Source organism: Colius striatus, chromosome 1 (genome assembly GCF_028858725.1).
Source record: "Colius striatus isolate bColStr4 chromosome 1, bColStr4.1.hap1, whole genome shotgun sequence".
Taxonomy (NCBI): Eukaryota; Metazoa; Chordata; class Aves; order Coliiformes; family Coliidae; genus Colius; species Colius striatus.
Window position 1 is genome coordinate 106,082,470 of NC_084759.1, and position 16,455 is coordinate 106,098,924.

At 35.4% G+C, this 16,455-nt stretch overlaps 1 protein-coding gene across 1 annotated transcript in view; it reads right to left on the reverse strand.

Moving 5' to 3' along the window:
- The window catches only part of GBE1 (1,4-alpha-glucan branching enzyme 1), a 163,643-nt gene that overhangs the window by 114,158 nt on the left and 33,030 nt on the right, over positions 1-16,455 (reverse strand). Inside the window, exons 2-3 of the mRNA XM_062002662.1 lie at positions 9,278-9,447; positions 1,239-1,354 (exon numbers count right to left, since the gene is read on the reverse strand). Of these exons, the coding sequence (XP_061858646.1) occupies positions 1,239-1,354; positions 9,278-9,447 (286 nt within the window). The remainder of the gene's footprint in view (positions 1-1,238; positions 1,355-9,277; positions 9,448-16,455) is intronic.

Consider the following 16,455-nt stretch of genomic DNA (forward strand, 5'->3'; position numbering starts at 1 on the left):
ACCTACTTACATCTCAAAACCAGGGAAAATATTAAGTAATCATTCTGCACTCATATTACTACATAATCACTTTAGTTCTGAATGCAGGTAACTTTTCTTTCCCACTCTGTAAAATAAAAATAGCATTTTCAGCCTTGAATGACTATTTCTGAATTTCAGTTTACCCATATTTATTACTGGGTGATTTCACAGGCCATAACAAAAAGTAAAGAGATAAGTACACACATTGAGTAAGCAATTCCAGAGCATTTTTACGCATATCTTTGTTTCCACAGATTACCTTAGCTTACCTAAGCTGATTTTCAGCAGAAAAAAATCAGTTTTTAAGTGTGTCAGTTTTGTTGATGGGAGCATGAAAACACAGTAGTTGTATACAAGTCCTCACAGTTTCTTAATTTTACAAGCCTATAGATTCTTTCAGTACATTTATTTCTGTAACTATTCATTTCTGTACCCTACTAGCATCTGATACCTGGAACTCAAGCTCTGACTGTAACAATTCAAATTCTCAGAAATACTTAAATCACTATTCACTTAGAAACCATCTCTAAAAAATCTAATAAATAAATCTAGAAATAAATTCTACTGATAGTTGTCATAATATCTGTTTGCACAAAGTGTAACAACTGTGGCATTTGACAGTTCAAATAAACTTTCCATTAACTCCTGAAAGGATAGTATGTTCATGAATACACATGAAATACAACTAAAAACACAATCAAGTTATCCTTGAATCCACATTTAATTTAACTTAACCTAAGTCTGCTGCTCAATACTCTTAACTCCTACAGGAAAGGCAGAGGTTCTACAAAGTCACATGTATCATTAAAGAAACACGGAAAGATAACCAGAAAAGCCACTGTTACAGCTATCACAAAGTTAACAAGTTATTGAGATTTGAATAGAATCATAATCTCAAGTAGTTGCATCAAACACAGTAGGACTTATCTATATGTTAATTCTTACTTTTCTAATTATCAATATGTAAATACTGTTTTCATCTTGTAACATGATGGAATACACTACATCCACCTTTTAACCATATGTGCCTGTTACTAGCATCACCAAGGGAGCTAGATATTCATGTTTCACTCATTGAGGTCTCTCTGCCTAAGCAGATACATTGATTCTGCTTTTAAGAACATTAAAAGAAGATTCAGTTATTTCAAAGAAAACAAAAAGGACAAGTGAGTAAGACTAGTGACAAGAATTGACCAGAGTAAGTTTAGAATGAAGACCTTTAGCTTTGAACCATGGGGCACAGGAGGGCGGCCATCTTGTCCAGGTGGAATGAACAACTCCCACTTCCCATATTCCAGCTTCTTATATGGATGAGAAAATGGATTCCAGCCATCTGGAATACAAGAAATAATATTAAGTGTATTTATCTTAATGTGACCGATTACAATTCAAAAGTATAGCAGTGTGTTACATCTTTTCCAGGATAAACTTCAGTGAAAAATATATATCTGATACTACCACACACATCCAAAAGTGGTTCAATAAAATGCTTAAGATTTTACTAGCAAAATTAGAATTGGGAGTATTGTTTGCAATGATTACATTACTTCTACTTTATCTTGTTTGTCAAAGTCAAAACAACCACCTTTTCCCAAAATCCCTACTGATTATAAAATCACAATATCATGGTAGTATGAAAAGTGGTGCCTAATGTAAATTTAAAACTAAAAACCTCACATCCTAAACAAGTCAGTAGAAATATTTCCTGCAACACTAGGAGAAAAGCTAATTTGCAGTTGTTGATTATGGAGAGGGAATATGGACAGTATGAAACAAAAAGCAAGCTCCATAACTCAAATATTCAAACCAGGTTTGGACATACACACTGCTTACCACCTGTTTTGAGAATCAAATGTCCTACTAGTAACACATTATTTTTTATATTTTATACACTTAAAAGAGGAAACTGCAGATAAACTTGGTAGCAATGGCTAAGAAACCACACAATACCAGACAATGATAGTCAGGAAATCTGGCCTGAAACACTACAGATATCTTGAAGTCTTGAAGATTCTTTTTCCATTAGAAGTTTACTGAATCAAGCTTAAGACTCCATAATTCAAGATTCTTTGTCTTCTTTGGACTCTGTCATGGTTTGACATGAAGCCCTTTCTGGTAAAAGGGAAGAGGCTGTAAAGATGGTTCCTCTAAGAAGTTGCTTGAAACTCCCCAGCTCAGAGCCAGACCCACTTCTGGGGCTCAGCCAATTAGATACCTCCATGATCATTTTTTAAGAAGCTGGAAAAGGAGGCCTCTTCCTGTTTCTTTTTTACTTCTGTCCCTTCTTTTCCAACTGGTGGTGGCGCAAGGAGTGGGAAGAGAGACAAAAGCAACCATGCAGACTCCAAGGTCAGTGAGGAAAGGAAGGAGGAGATGTGCTGGAGCAGAGACTCCCTTGCATCCTGCAGTGAGGACTGGTGAAGCCGAAATTAGTTTGCATTTTGTTAAAGACCCCACATCAGGGGCAGTGATTCTCTTCATTGAAGACCCCGTACCGGGGACAGTAACTATGGCCAGATGCCGTGTCCCATGTGAGGGACCCCAATATTCACAGAAGCTGTAACTGTGGGGAAGAACCCATGCCGAAGAAACTCATTAAAATTATGGCAAGAAGAGGCCACATCCCATGGGAGGGACCCTGTATCTGCAGACACTGCAACTGCAGGGAACAATCTACACCAGAGATGTTCATTGACGACTGTGTCCTGTGAGAGGGACTCTGTATCAGCAGAAACTGCAGCTGCTGGAGAAGTTCGTTAAGGACTGTGTCCCAGGGGAGAGACTTCATATTGGAGCACAGGACAATGTGAGGAGTCACATTTCTGTGGACTTTCAAGGTAACTCATAAGAATGAAACTGAATAAAGCTTCTGAAATGACAAACTTAGGCAATGTGATAATTCCTAGGCTAGAAGTAAATGCCAAGCCAAGTTTGAAAGCTACTTTTTTTGCCTTGAAATATTTTTACAAGACAATCAATTTCTATGCTAGCAAGAAACCATTCAACACAGAAAACTGGATTGCAAGACACTAAAGCACCACGTACTAATCTTAGTTCATGCTAATCTATTTGAATACCATGTTCTATCATAAAAAAACCCTCACCTCAATGAAAGAAGAATAAGCAGTCTTTAGTGATCACCTATTTACAGGAGGTATAGCACACAATCATAAGGAGGTACTCTATAAGAGCTAACAAAATGTTCGCACCTTGAACTGTAGTTTCATTACTAGCTTAAGTTAGTATCAAACAATATTATTTCTAAACATGGCAGTCAGGGTTAAATACATTTCAATAAAAAACTGAACATGCCTGGAACAGGAACTGAACTGGAACAGGATCATCACTTTTCACACAAGGGAAAGTCTGCTTTCAAAGTTGTTAGTTGCTCGTACACTGCTGTTTAAATATTAGAACCATCAGTCTTTAAGGAACAAAACTTAAGGGCACACATGAAAAGCTAGAAAAGATGACAAAAATAACTGTGTATGACAAATATTCTCATACTATTCATTTTACAGTAGAGAACAATGTCAAAATCAATGAAGAGATTATTACAATAAAACATTTCCCTTGCTCAAAAACAAAACAATAAACTCAGTACTCTATTTAAATGATAGTCTTTACCACAGTTAAGGTATTTGAATAGTGCAGGCAAAATACACACATTAGCAGAAGGAAAGTATTTACTAAACCACTGCTTGCTTAACAGCAGAAGAGCTTGTATATTAGTAAGATTTAGATAGGTCTTTCCCCTTGGTTTCAATCAAAAAAATATTAAAACAAATGCTAATAATATCTGCTAAGGCTGCTAAGACCAACATTGAACAAACACCTTAGAAATAAAGCAATCTTCTTTAAAAGGATGTAAACACTACATATAGTGTTTATATCCTATAATACATACTTTTATTTTATTTCAGAAAATAGTAAAAAGGTATCTTTTACTAGGATTTGGGGACTTGAAAAAAATGAAGAGTGAAAAGAGATATTTTCTTTTAAACTGCAAATGGCTGAACTGTCTGAAATAAACAATTCAGGCAAAAGAAAGGGAAAATAAGCCAGAAAAAAGTTATAAACATTGTAAGAAGTTACAAGAAGACTGTTTTAAGAAAGGTGTTAGAATTTATGATGGTCAAGACCTGCTTACAGGAATTGCTACCAACTCTTTCAATCTTCTTCCCTTCATATATATATATATATATAAGATCATCTGTCATCTTCATTGCTCCTCATGAAAGTTTCTACTTGAGCTATATCTCTTGATTACTGAATCAAATATGCTACGTGACTTGCTAATACTGAGCAAACTAAAAAGTCACAGCAGAAGTCTTAGTCTTTATAAAAATCACTTACAGGAATTGTCTGAAGTAGTTAACTACCTCCCCTCCCCCCCCCCCCCCCCGAGATTATTACATTTTCCTAAAAAAATGACCTCTCTTAAAACCACACATCTTCCCTTCTTTAGAGGGGGAATGGTTGCATCACTACTCATTTAAGTATCTCTGCTCCTCACAGGAAGCTTTAACAATTCTGCTCAAGTTACTCACACTTTCCTCTCTACCTGCTAATAATACCACATATTCCCATTAATCTTTTTTTCTCAGACAATCCATAACTGGGTGTCTGTGGTTCATGACTTCAGAATAAATGCAAAGCAATACCTGTGTGTCCTAGATGGTCCTACTTCCTAAACTATGGTCCTTAACTATTGTTTACTATTTACCTCTAGAAAGGAACTCATTAAGGAATGTTAGAATACAAGTTAGTATTTTCCATTAAAAGCAAGAGGAAAAGTTAAAGCATTCTGAAAGCAGAAGTTTTCCTTCAAAAAGGAAGTGGCCAAGGCTTTTCCCAGTTTTACTGATGAGTTGTTAGCAAAACACAGCCAAAAATGCCTCAGGTAAGAAAACTATCAAGATAACCAAAGACTGAATGGCAAGCTATTCAGAAGTTAAAAATATAAAGACAAACGAAATCTTATTTTGACAATAGAGATTTCAAAGACTCTGTCAATAGCTACAAACATTAAAAGGTTGAGAAGATTACCAGCAGAAATTCAACTAATGAGCTCAGATAGGTTTTAAGAATGAATGACACCACCCTCCTGAAACACAAAGACAAGAGCATCTGTGTAAAACTTCAGGCCCCATATACGCCTTAATCCAACATGAGGACATCATGAATACCCTGGTACTTTCAGTGTCTCTCATCTGTGATTAGATCTTCTAAAACCAGTCAGTTATTTAAATGGATTCTACCATGTGCCATTAAAACTTAATTTAAATGAAACTAAGTAAGTTTTGGTTCCATCTCCTGGGTTTGTTTCACAATGACTTTTACACACAGCTGAGGCTCATGACTTGGAAATTAACACTCCTCTTGCTTCTAATACGACAAAGGAGTGCTTCTAGCATATTGACTACATCATCCACTTGTTCTAGTGTAAGACCCAATACATCAGTGCAACACTGTTTTTTCTATAAGTAGTTCATAAAGCTTCATAAATTGAGGTTGAGTTTAAGTGCAACTACTTCACCTCTTAGAGAAATTCTATTTCTTCATTCCACATATTTCAGATCAAGTGAAAGATGAGAATACAGAATCCAGCAAGCATTCATACAGCTTACTAGTGGAAAAATTACAAGACTAATAACAGTTCAGACACAGGAGAAGTTCATCAAAATCCCACTATATCACAAGACATCTTTATATCATTTGCATAGAAAATGAAATTAGAACATTAAGGAAGAAATTCTCTAAGGACACTATACAGTTTCACATAGAGGCCAGTTAGGTCTTCCTCCTTCTACACTGTCTGATTTTCAACAGTGCAACAACATGTTCATTAACACAATCTGCTTAAGAAGTGATTAAACAGCTCAAATACTGACAAAAACAAACATCATTATGTCTCCTTAGATATTAATAAGAGCTTATTCTCCAGTCTACTAACTTCAGCAGTCTGTAGTCACAGAAGTACAGCATTATTTGACTTTATTAATGAAATCTAGGCATTTTTCTATAAAAAGCTTTGAAGAAAGTAGTACAAAGCTCAGTATGATATAATTGTATCTATACCCTATCTCGTTGAAAGTTGAGTCAAAAAAAAAATTCACATATGAAAGGTCTTCAGTCAGCTGAGATACACAAATTATGAGGACTGGTAGCTTGGGTTCTCGCTTTTTCTCTCTGAAGGAAGCCTGTCAGAGCTTAAATAATACACAAACCTCTTCCCAAAAGGAGGACTACTTTCACTCTCCAGCCCTAGCAGACGCCCCCCTCACTAGTGTAAGAAAAAAAAGATGCAGAAAGTAAAGCAAACAGACATTCCTTATTGATCAACATTTTAGATCTAACATTAGCTGGAAGAGAGGGAAGGGAAGGCAATGAAGAACAGAAAACTAGAGGATAGAAATTATAAATATGATACTGTATCAACTACTGACTTCCAAATTAGCATATACATGCTCTTTGATGCTTCTTAAAGCCAGTAACATTTTTTTTAAATTAAAACACTGTTTACAGATAACCAACTGAGTTTCTGCATGGCCAAACACAATTTTCAGTGTTCTAATTCCCAAACAAACTCTGTGGGTTACCCTCAAAATTTGCAGTTCAGTGACCTATTTTGGAAAGGATTATAAAGTAGCAATAAATTGCCAGTATTCACCAATTCCTCAGCAATATAGTGTGCAATATTCAGTGTGCTATCACTGAGAATTTTTAAGGCAGATATAGTGTTGATACTTCCTCTAGTAGCAGAAATTCAGCCAACAAATGGACTCAGACTTGATTTACTGAGATACTGTAAGTATTAATAAACAAATATTATTGGTTTGGAATATTTACTTTATACTTCTTAGAGCATTGTACTAGATAACTACCAGATATATATTTTCTTCTTTCTATTGAAGGAGTTTTAAGAGACTAAGAATTCTGAAATTATTGGCATTCTCTTCAATTTGTTTTTTATTCTTCAATCCAGATAGGATTTGGTGCTATTTACTAGATTCTAGCTTTTTTCCAGAATGCAGTGATACTAAGAATTTGTCTATAAATAGAAGCTATCACATGCATTACAAGTACCTCAGAATGATGTATAATGATACTATAATCTGGGCCAAAACTGCCTTAATATCACATCTTTCATTGTTTGCTATAAGGCATAAAAGTCATTCACAAAAAACTTCACATTTGCAGGACTGAGGATTCACATGCATATAATTACAGAAATAAATGATACATGTTTACTTCAAAAAGTTCATAATGAAGATATTATCAGTTTACAGCTTATACATAAATGTTAAGATTTTCTTTTTAAGACATCCTGCACTTTTCATTGAATCTTTTACTAGTTTTTCATCCTTAAAAACTTCCCAGATTAAACAGTAACAACTAGTATCTTAAATTGTTTTTGTGTCATTCCATCTAACACTGTAGATTATACTATATTATTAAGTAAGATACTGAGAAACACTGCTATTCATCTCCTTACAAGAGAACCAAAAAACAAGGCATGAATTTCAGTTTAAAACCTAAGGAACTGCTGTCATTTGGGTTCATATTTGTTTCTTTTGTACAAGGTTTCTAATTTCCTTGGTTGTGGCTCAATACAGTTATTTTTTAAGAAAATGTTTAATTAATTTTTTTATCAAAAGCAATCTTGATATTCAATTTAAATACAATATAATCATACACTTAGTTTGAAACTTTAACCTGCTCGAAAACTTAAAAAAAGGTTACAGATTCAGTGTTAATTAAACACATCTATACTAACCTGAATCTTAATCTTATGGTTTTGCTACCCACTTTCTCATCAGAATACTATGAAATCTCATTTGAATTAAATGAAAAAATCTTTTATTCCTCTAGGCTTTCCAAATACATCATCTTCCCCTTTGGTCATGAATACTTTATTATGACTCATGAACAAGATATATAGCACAAACACAGTTTTTCCCACATTGAAGTCAATCTGTTCTTTGTCTTATGACCTCTTACTACTACATTTCATTAGCATCTAGATTACTCTAAGACATTAGTCCTAAGTTTCTGGTTCTGATGTATTAAACAATATATTTTAAATGAACTGAAGTTCACAGTCTTTTTTTTCTTGTTACTGTATTTGTATTTTATACTGTATATGTGTGTAGCTGTCCTGCAACTTGCCAAGTCAATTTACAAGTTTCTTTAAAAAAGTATTAGGAAATTAATTTCTAATTTTTTTAATGGACATCTATTAAAACGCATATTCAAAATATGTATCCTACTCTTCAACTCTGCTGAGTAATTAAATTTCAACTGTTATACCCATCATAAAATCCTTGACCAATAGGTGGGGTTGCAGCAAGTAGGAGAGGTAACAAGGAGAATTTTCTGTGTGTTTAAAAATATAAAGTTGAGCTACTTCATCTAGCTGTCTTGCAGTTGGCATTGATAGCTGAAATCACGGTTATTTAGCAGTGGGTAAACTACACTTGTGAGTCATTATTCAGTTTTGAATCAGAGAACATATGATTTACATATTAAAAAAGCATTACACTAAGCTATTTTTTATCAATATTTATTCTAACAAAAAGAGTATTTCAAGGAAGCCTACCCTATCACTCACTAGGTTATCCACCTCAAACACCATCACGGCTGAAAACTTTGCAGCACTAACTTTTCTGTTTGTCTTCTACAGCAAAACAAAAACTTTTTTTTTTTTTAAATTGTCTGTAAACTCAAATTATCTCAGTGAAATAGTGGACACAGACTGTCCTATTAAGTTCTCAAAGAAGATATTGATCTAATAAAGCTAAAAAGATAATCAGGGGACTGGAACATCTCTCATGAGGAAAGGCTGACAGATCTGGGGCTGTTTAGCCTGGAGAAGACTGAGGGAGGACCTCATCAACACTTATAAATATTTAAAGGATGGGTGTCAAATGTTTTTCCACTAGCACTCAGTGACAGATAGATACAGGAAGTTCCACTTGAACATGAGGGAAAACCTTCTTTAATGTAAAGCTGATGGAGAACTGAACAGGCTGCCCAGGGAGGGTGTGGAGTCTCCTTCTCTGGAGGTTTTCAAAACCCACCTGGATATGTTCCTGAGTGACCTGATCTGGGTTAATCTGCTCTAGGAGAGGGGTTGCACTATATGAACTCTAGAGGTCCTTTCCAACCCCTACCATCTGCAATTTTTTAAAACATAATAGGAGAAGAGGAGATGATATAGCAGCAGAGAAATAATATTCCTAAAAATACTTACTGAAGTCACCTGCGAGAAACACAGCTTCTGCTCCCGGTGCCCACTCTTTGCAATATATTCCACCATCCACAGATTGGTTTATTCCAAAGGTTTTGTAACTTTTTGTAAATTTATCAAGGCCTCCTTCATTTTCTTCAATGTTCTTCAAGCGGTTATAAAACAGAGAATACCTTTCAATGAAAATAAATAAGTTTTTTTTAGAAAGTTTAAGTACGTTTCTTACTTTAACAAGTGTAAGAATATAAAACATTGAGTCACACTGTCACACTGTGTCATAAGACTACAGTATCAGATTCTCTCTTCGCTACAGAATTAGAAAAAATATGAAATAAAAACCATACAGTTTTTCCATCATTACTACACAGTACAAAGTTGCAATCTTAACATTTGTCTGTATATTCTCTATTTTATGGGAACAGTTTGCACCTTAGGTCTAAGACTACAACTCATGATTGACAGTCAAGAAATCCTAGTATTACTACACAACAGGAGAACTTCACACTCTGAACAGCCTAGCACTTTTTTCTCCATCTTATTAATTTCAGACACAGGCCTCCTAGGGAGAATTGTATAGGCCCACTGTATCTTGCACAGCTGGTCTTAATAGATAATCTCAGGACACTGAAAAGTTTGCAGTACAGCATGTAAGTATAGAGAAACTAGTCTGTCACTTGCAGAAAGCAGTTCCTTTGCCAACCTCTTTATAGAGTCCATCAGCAAAACTTTGCAGTCCTCTGACAGGTCAACAATTTAAAAATCAAAATTATCCATTCATGGAAATAATTATTTGGCCCACATCCTACTTATATCAGTAAGACTAGAAACACCTTAAACCTCTGATTTAAAAGTTTACTAGTTACAGCTTGGAGGTTTTTGACATTCTGCTATGTTTTCTCAAAGAAGTTTTCATCAATTCAAGAAACACATCAAGAGTACAATTTTAAAAAAAGGTCTGAGGGGTGATCTTATCAACATTTATAAATATCTAAAGGGTGGGTGTCAGGAGGTTGGGACATCCCTTTTTTCTATAGTAGCTAGCAACAGGAGAAGGGGTAATGGGATGAAGCTGGAACACAAAAAGTTCCACTTAAACATAAGAAAAAACTATTTCACTGTTCAGGTGACGGAGTAGTGGAACAGGCTGCCCAGAGGGGTTGTGGAGTCTCCTTCCTTGGAGGTCTTCAAGACCTGCCTGGACATGTTCCTATGTGACCTGATCAAGGTGACTCTGCTTCTGCAGGGGGGTTGGACTAGATCATCTCTAAAGGTCCCCTCCAACCCCTACCACTCTATGATTCTATGAAAAAAAAAAAAAAAAAGGTGAGAGGTAACCTATTTGCAGCGTTGTGACTTGCGCACTGCCTTGATTCACTTTAGTTTTACAATTGGTCCCTAACTAGTTCAAAATAGTAAAGGATTAGAAGTATAGGATTAAGACGTGTATTCACTGGATGAAGTAAAACAACGGCATCCATATTAATTTAGATAATTTAGAGTACTTTGACTACGCTCAAGGTTAATTTCCTATCAGGTTTTTATTTGAAGCCCAACGCTCAATTAAAGCCAGCAAGATTTGAAAATACTTCAGGACACATTATAGCAAATACACCTAATTTTTTGCCCATCCTCCTGCATCGTTCCTTTGAAATTTGTTCATTAGTATAATCTTCAGAAGTGCATTACTAATGACTACTGCTCTAATAATCAATTTATAGTGCTTGAGGGATAATATATTGTCAGATTTCCAAGTTTAAGTGCATTACATACATACACAAACCCAGTTCATTGAAGTTTTAACCAGCTGCAGTCAAAGACTTACATAAAAGTTTAAATATAAAAACAGAGTGAGTCAAATAGCCTCCGAAGTTCAATGTATGACATTTGGTAAAGTCAGAATTACTCCATCATTAGAGGGTTTTCCTTGGAAAAAAAAAGTATTTAGATTTGTATAGCTTTAAAATTTTAAGCCTTCTTTTACATTGTATCAGTGCTATCAGCAGATTCCTATTTTCTTAGCCATACATAGCAACTTCAGAATTTCCATCTGTCATGTATTATTTTTAACTAGTTCCACTGCAGCAGAAGACTGAGCCCTTCTGTGTATGCTATAAATACCTGTCTTAACTCCAGAAAAACATCTTAAGCAATTAGTTTTAAATTTAAAATAGAAAATGAGCATTTAAAACAGAAAAATTGTTTTTGGGACAGCTATCTACTTAAAATTAATCTTTTTCTCACTGTATTTAATACAAATATATTTTTACAGCACCTTTGGCTAGATAAGGAATTTCCCACATTCAAGAAGGGGCATGTTTCATCTTTAAACAGAAGCCAGTCACACAAATCTTTGAAAACTGGAGAGGATAGAAATTATATATTTCTTGATAGAGAAGAACAGCAGGTCATGGAGAAAGACTGAAATCTCTGTATAGTAAAGAGAAAGGCTAAGATACACTTCACATAACCTAGAGGCATGCATATTTCGACAACCTACTGCTTTTCCCAGATAAGTCCTCCCTAACAAAGGAGAATCAAGCTCATTCATCTCGTTCCAAACAAGTAAGTAGCAAACAAATTCAGGATTTGAAGGCAGCTTTATGGAGTGAGAGGGATGAAAACAGACTTTCAGAAACCAATTATGTAGTTTACATCTTTGGGAAGACACTGAAAGCTTTAGGTTCTTACTACAGAAGCAATATACAAGTACATTCACTGTTCCAGTTTTTGTCTTTCAGTAAATTTGAAGTTTAAGCAGAGACTATTACAAAGACATAGTGACACTTAGTGTGAGAAATGATCATAAGTATTACTATAAAAGACTACTCTTTCTGCTCACTTTGCAATAGTGGTGAGCAAGATTACATGCTTCATAAAAAATGTTTATTTTAATGTTTTAGTTTTTAACCGTCTCCTAAAATTATCAAATACAGAATTGTAGCCTGATGAAAGCTCATTAAAAAAAACTACTAGCTTCTGAAATGGATCAATTACTTGCTGTGAACTATTCTAAAAACTTATCTCAGGAGACACAGGACAAGATTACCTGTCATAGGTCTCATAAAACAGCAGGACTATAATTCTGTATCCTGTTGCTGCTTTAAAGGAAAGGATTGAGTGAAGCGCACAATCATGATCCAGATTTAGGAAACTTAAGGTTCTCTTTCCACAGAAATTTTGGATTGCATTTCTACATTGCTGAAGCTTGCTAAACTTTTCTTTTTAATTTTCCCAAACTGAAAGCCTAGGATTACAGACAATGTTACAAGAATAAATGTTTGTTCAATCAATTTCAAAGATTTATATTGTTCGCTAATTGCATACAATCATTAAAAGCCACACATCGGATTGGTAAAACTGAACTGAAAGCTATCATGTTTGCTTGTGCACATATACTCATTTGACATACATGTAAGTCAGACTTGGAACACATGGGATGCATTTGAAAGGTAAGCATCTTGTAGAAGTCTAGATACGTGAACAGCATTCAGAGTTGCAAATCAGGAGAGAGATCGACTTTGCCTTCATACTTATGAAGTTTTCACAGCTTAATAAGTGACTGGGAAAGATTTCTCTGTTTCCACACATTGAAGCTGATACTGAAGAGGACTACAAGATAAAAACTGTATCCTATATATGCCTTGAAAACTACAACTATTATCTTTGGAACAAAAAAATAGAGCGACAACAGGCTCCATGGAACTTCAGATACAGAGAGTATGAAGTAACTGGAAAAACTTGAAGTCCTTTACTACAGTCATGTACAACACCCAGTGATAGGAATGAACAGCAAAAGAGGGATGCTTTTGTTCTTGAAGTTCTTACTAAAAAGCAAGCTTTTCAATTCAAATCTCATATTCATTCATCTCACCTGTTAACGATTAATGGTGTTTAAAACTGATATGCCAAAATTAGGTATTTTCTTCAGACTTATATGAAAGACAAACTTCAGTTTTCATGTTCCCCAAGTACACATATACACAGCTTGAAACACAAAATTTAGCAACAGAATAGCACTTTTATGCCAGCATATTTTCCCCTCCTCTACTACTATTTCACTGTGAAATACTAGTAACCATTTAGATCATTTCAAACAATCACAGTCTTTTCCTGTTGATACCTTCGCAATTTGTAGCACAACATTGGTTTAAATCCCACGTTTTATATGCTACTTTGTTTAAAGTTTTACAATAGAAGTGTAGAAATCAGTTGACATTACACAGAAGCAAGATTAAAACATTAAACATGAATTAGTGTAATGGCTATCCAGAAAGCAAGGATCTTGCCAATGAAATAACCTTCATAATAAACGAGAATAGGCAATGTTAAATGAGTGGCTACTTCAAGGAGTTTACATTTCAGGTAAGCACTAACTCCTCACACTTCTACCACTAAAATACTCAAATATTTTGTCTTACAGATACCTAAAAGAATTATACAGTAGAAGTATAAGGTTCTCAAGAGAATAAGATGGCCTGAAATCTTTCAATTCAATGCAAAGTTGTACAGTTCTCATCCAAAGAAACAACGCTTATTTATTTGGTAATCATGATACACAAAACTCTCCTAATGCTGCACAGCTCCTGTTATCAGTGACTTCATTCAGCTATTGATCCCATTAAAAGTCTCAAGCATACATAAAGTAAGTAGTTTCCTTATAGAACATAAGAAAAAAAAAAAATAGTTAAGCCTCCTTTTCCTCCTCAAAGTAAATGACCTTAGTAAGAAAAGACTTTTATTAGACTACTGAAACAGCCTGATGGTAAGTCAAAACACTAAATTAGGGCTCCACATAAAGCCTTCAGGTCTTTATTCTTCCAAGTAACCACATACTCACTCACTCACAGAATGGTAGGGTTGGAAGGGACCTTTAGAGAACATCTAGTCCAACCCCCCTGCAGAAACAGGATCACCTTGATCAGGTTGCACAGGAAAACGTCCAGGTAGGTCTTGAAGACCCCACAACCCCTCTGGGCAGCCTGTGCCACTGCTCCCTCACCCTCACAGTACAATAGTTTTTTCTTATATTGAAGTGGAACTTTTTGTGTTCCAGCTTCATGCCATTACCCCTTGTCCTGTTGCTAGCTACTATAGAAAAAAGGGATGTTCCAACCTCCTGACACCCACCCTTTAGATATTTATAAATGTTAATATGATCACCCCTCAGTCTCCTCTTCTCCAGACTAAACAGCCCCAGTTCAGTTCCCATAGCCTCTCCTCGTATGAAAGATCTTCCAGTCCCCTGATCATCTTGGTGGCCCTGCGCTGGACTCTCTCCAGCACTTCCCTGTCCCTCTTGAGCTGAGGAGCCCAGAACTGGATACAGGACTCCACATGAGGCCTCACCAGGGCAGAGTAGAGACGGAGAAGAACCTCCCTTGACCTGCTGGCCACACTCTTCTGGATGCCTCCCAGGATGCCATTGGCCTTCTTGGCCACAAGGGTACATTCCTGGCTCATATTCCTTCCTGGACACATTGTAAAATGAAAAACAGGTATTCTAATACTTAGAACTTTTAGAAATTAATATCATCTGGTTAAATCTAAGTCACAGCAATCTAAACAAAAATTTTTATTCTATGATCCTATGATTTTTATAACCAAAAAGGCCTTAGCAGCATACAAGATACTTGTGTTAAACCCCAAAATGGCTGCAAAACGTCAAGACATTCTTATATCTGTCATACCTCTTTATAAAGTTGTAGTCATTGCAGCTTATATAGAGCAGTTAATGAGCTTAAGAATCGTTGTGTTAACAGTGAAAATAATCATTTTAGTCCCTCTTTTGCTTAAGATGCTCACTTTCAGTAGCTGTTCCTCTGATTCCTTTGTCCTCACCAGCTTTTGTATCTTAATTTATTTTTAGAATATTGGGTCAGTATTAATTTTAATTTATTCAAAACACAAAAGCAAATAGGAGTAACTTTGATAATGGTATCTGGTGCCCACATGGAAAGTCCAATTCAGCAAATACAATGTTGGTATTAGAAGTACTAAAATATCAAAAGCAGCAAGGAAAAAAGTGGTTTGTTTTCCTTCTCTTCCTCCTCATTGAAACAAGAAACCTTAACAAAAACTGGTTTAGATTTTGAAATACCACTTACTCTATTTATCAGCTTAATCCTGAAACCTCTTACAGGACTGTTGACTCTTATTTTCAACTTTCCACTCTTTCCTGCCACAGAAACAGCTGTGTCAGCATTACAGTAAAACGGGGAAAATTAAAGCAGACAGACCATCAAATCCTGTCCTGTACCATCACTGACTTATGACTGATACTATTCATAAAGTTACTGAGATTTTTGAACTCCATTTTCAAAACTACCTTGGGTCACCCCACATTTATTTCTGTGACTGGAAAACTGCTATAGGACTTTGTCAAAATTGTAGAATCTTCCTAGCATCCGAAAACAACAGTTGTTTGAGGGCTAAGATACCATCATCCTCTGCTCTAAACTTATACTGACCTCAAATTCTCCTGCAGCTTTCCAGTCCTAGCACTAAGGGTTAAATAACATGGCTCTGCTGACTTCACTGGACATTTTTAGTTCGGGATTTTTGATTCTAATGCATGCATATATCTTCTAAACAAGAATGCAAACCATCACACCAGTATTACAATATTGAGATTACACACTGTGTTCAGAGTTGTTGAATGACGCTCACTGTGATAGTAAACGAAGACTGAGGCCAGTGGTAGGGAAATTAAATAACTGGCCTGTGTGAAACTCATGTTCATCTACTGATGTGGACAACCATTAACTTAAAACCCCTGTGGACAATCAAAAAAGGATCTAACAAAAAATCCAAACCATGAATGTAGATGCACCACTTTCTCACCAACATAATACTATTTACAGATTATTTCTCTCTAAGATTAGTATTTAACTGTCATCATTTTTAAACATTTTTCTACAATAATGTATTATTCAAATTGGCAGATAATTCTGATAGTCTACTGCAGGAATATGAGAAACAAGAGACTAAAGTCTGGTTTTGAATTATATAGCAAGAAAGGCTCAGGAGCTGCAGTTCTTGTGATGCACAGACAGATCATTCTTTAGAGAATGGTGTCCAAAAATCTTGCAATGCCATCATCAACTGGTAATGAAGCATATCATTTAAGTGCTGAACACATAATTATCCGCCATTTCTTTAAAAAGCCTTCATGGCTGTGGGAG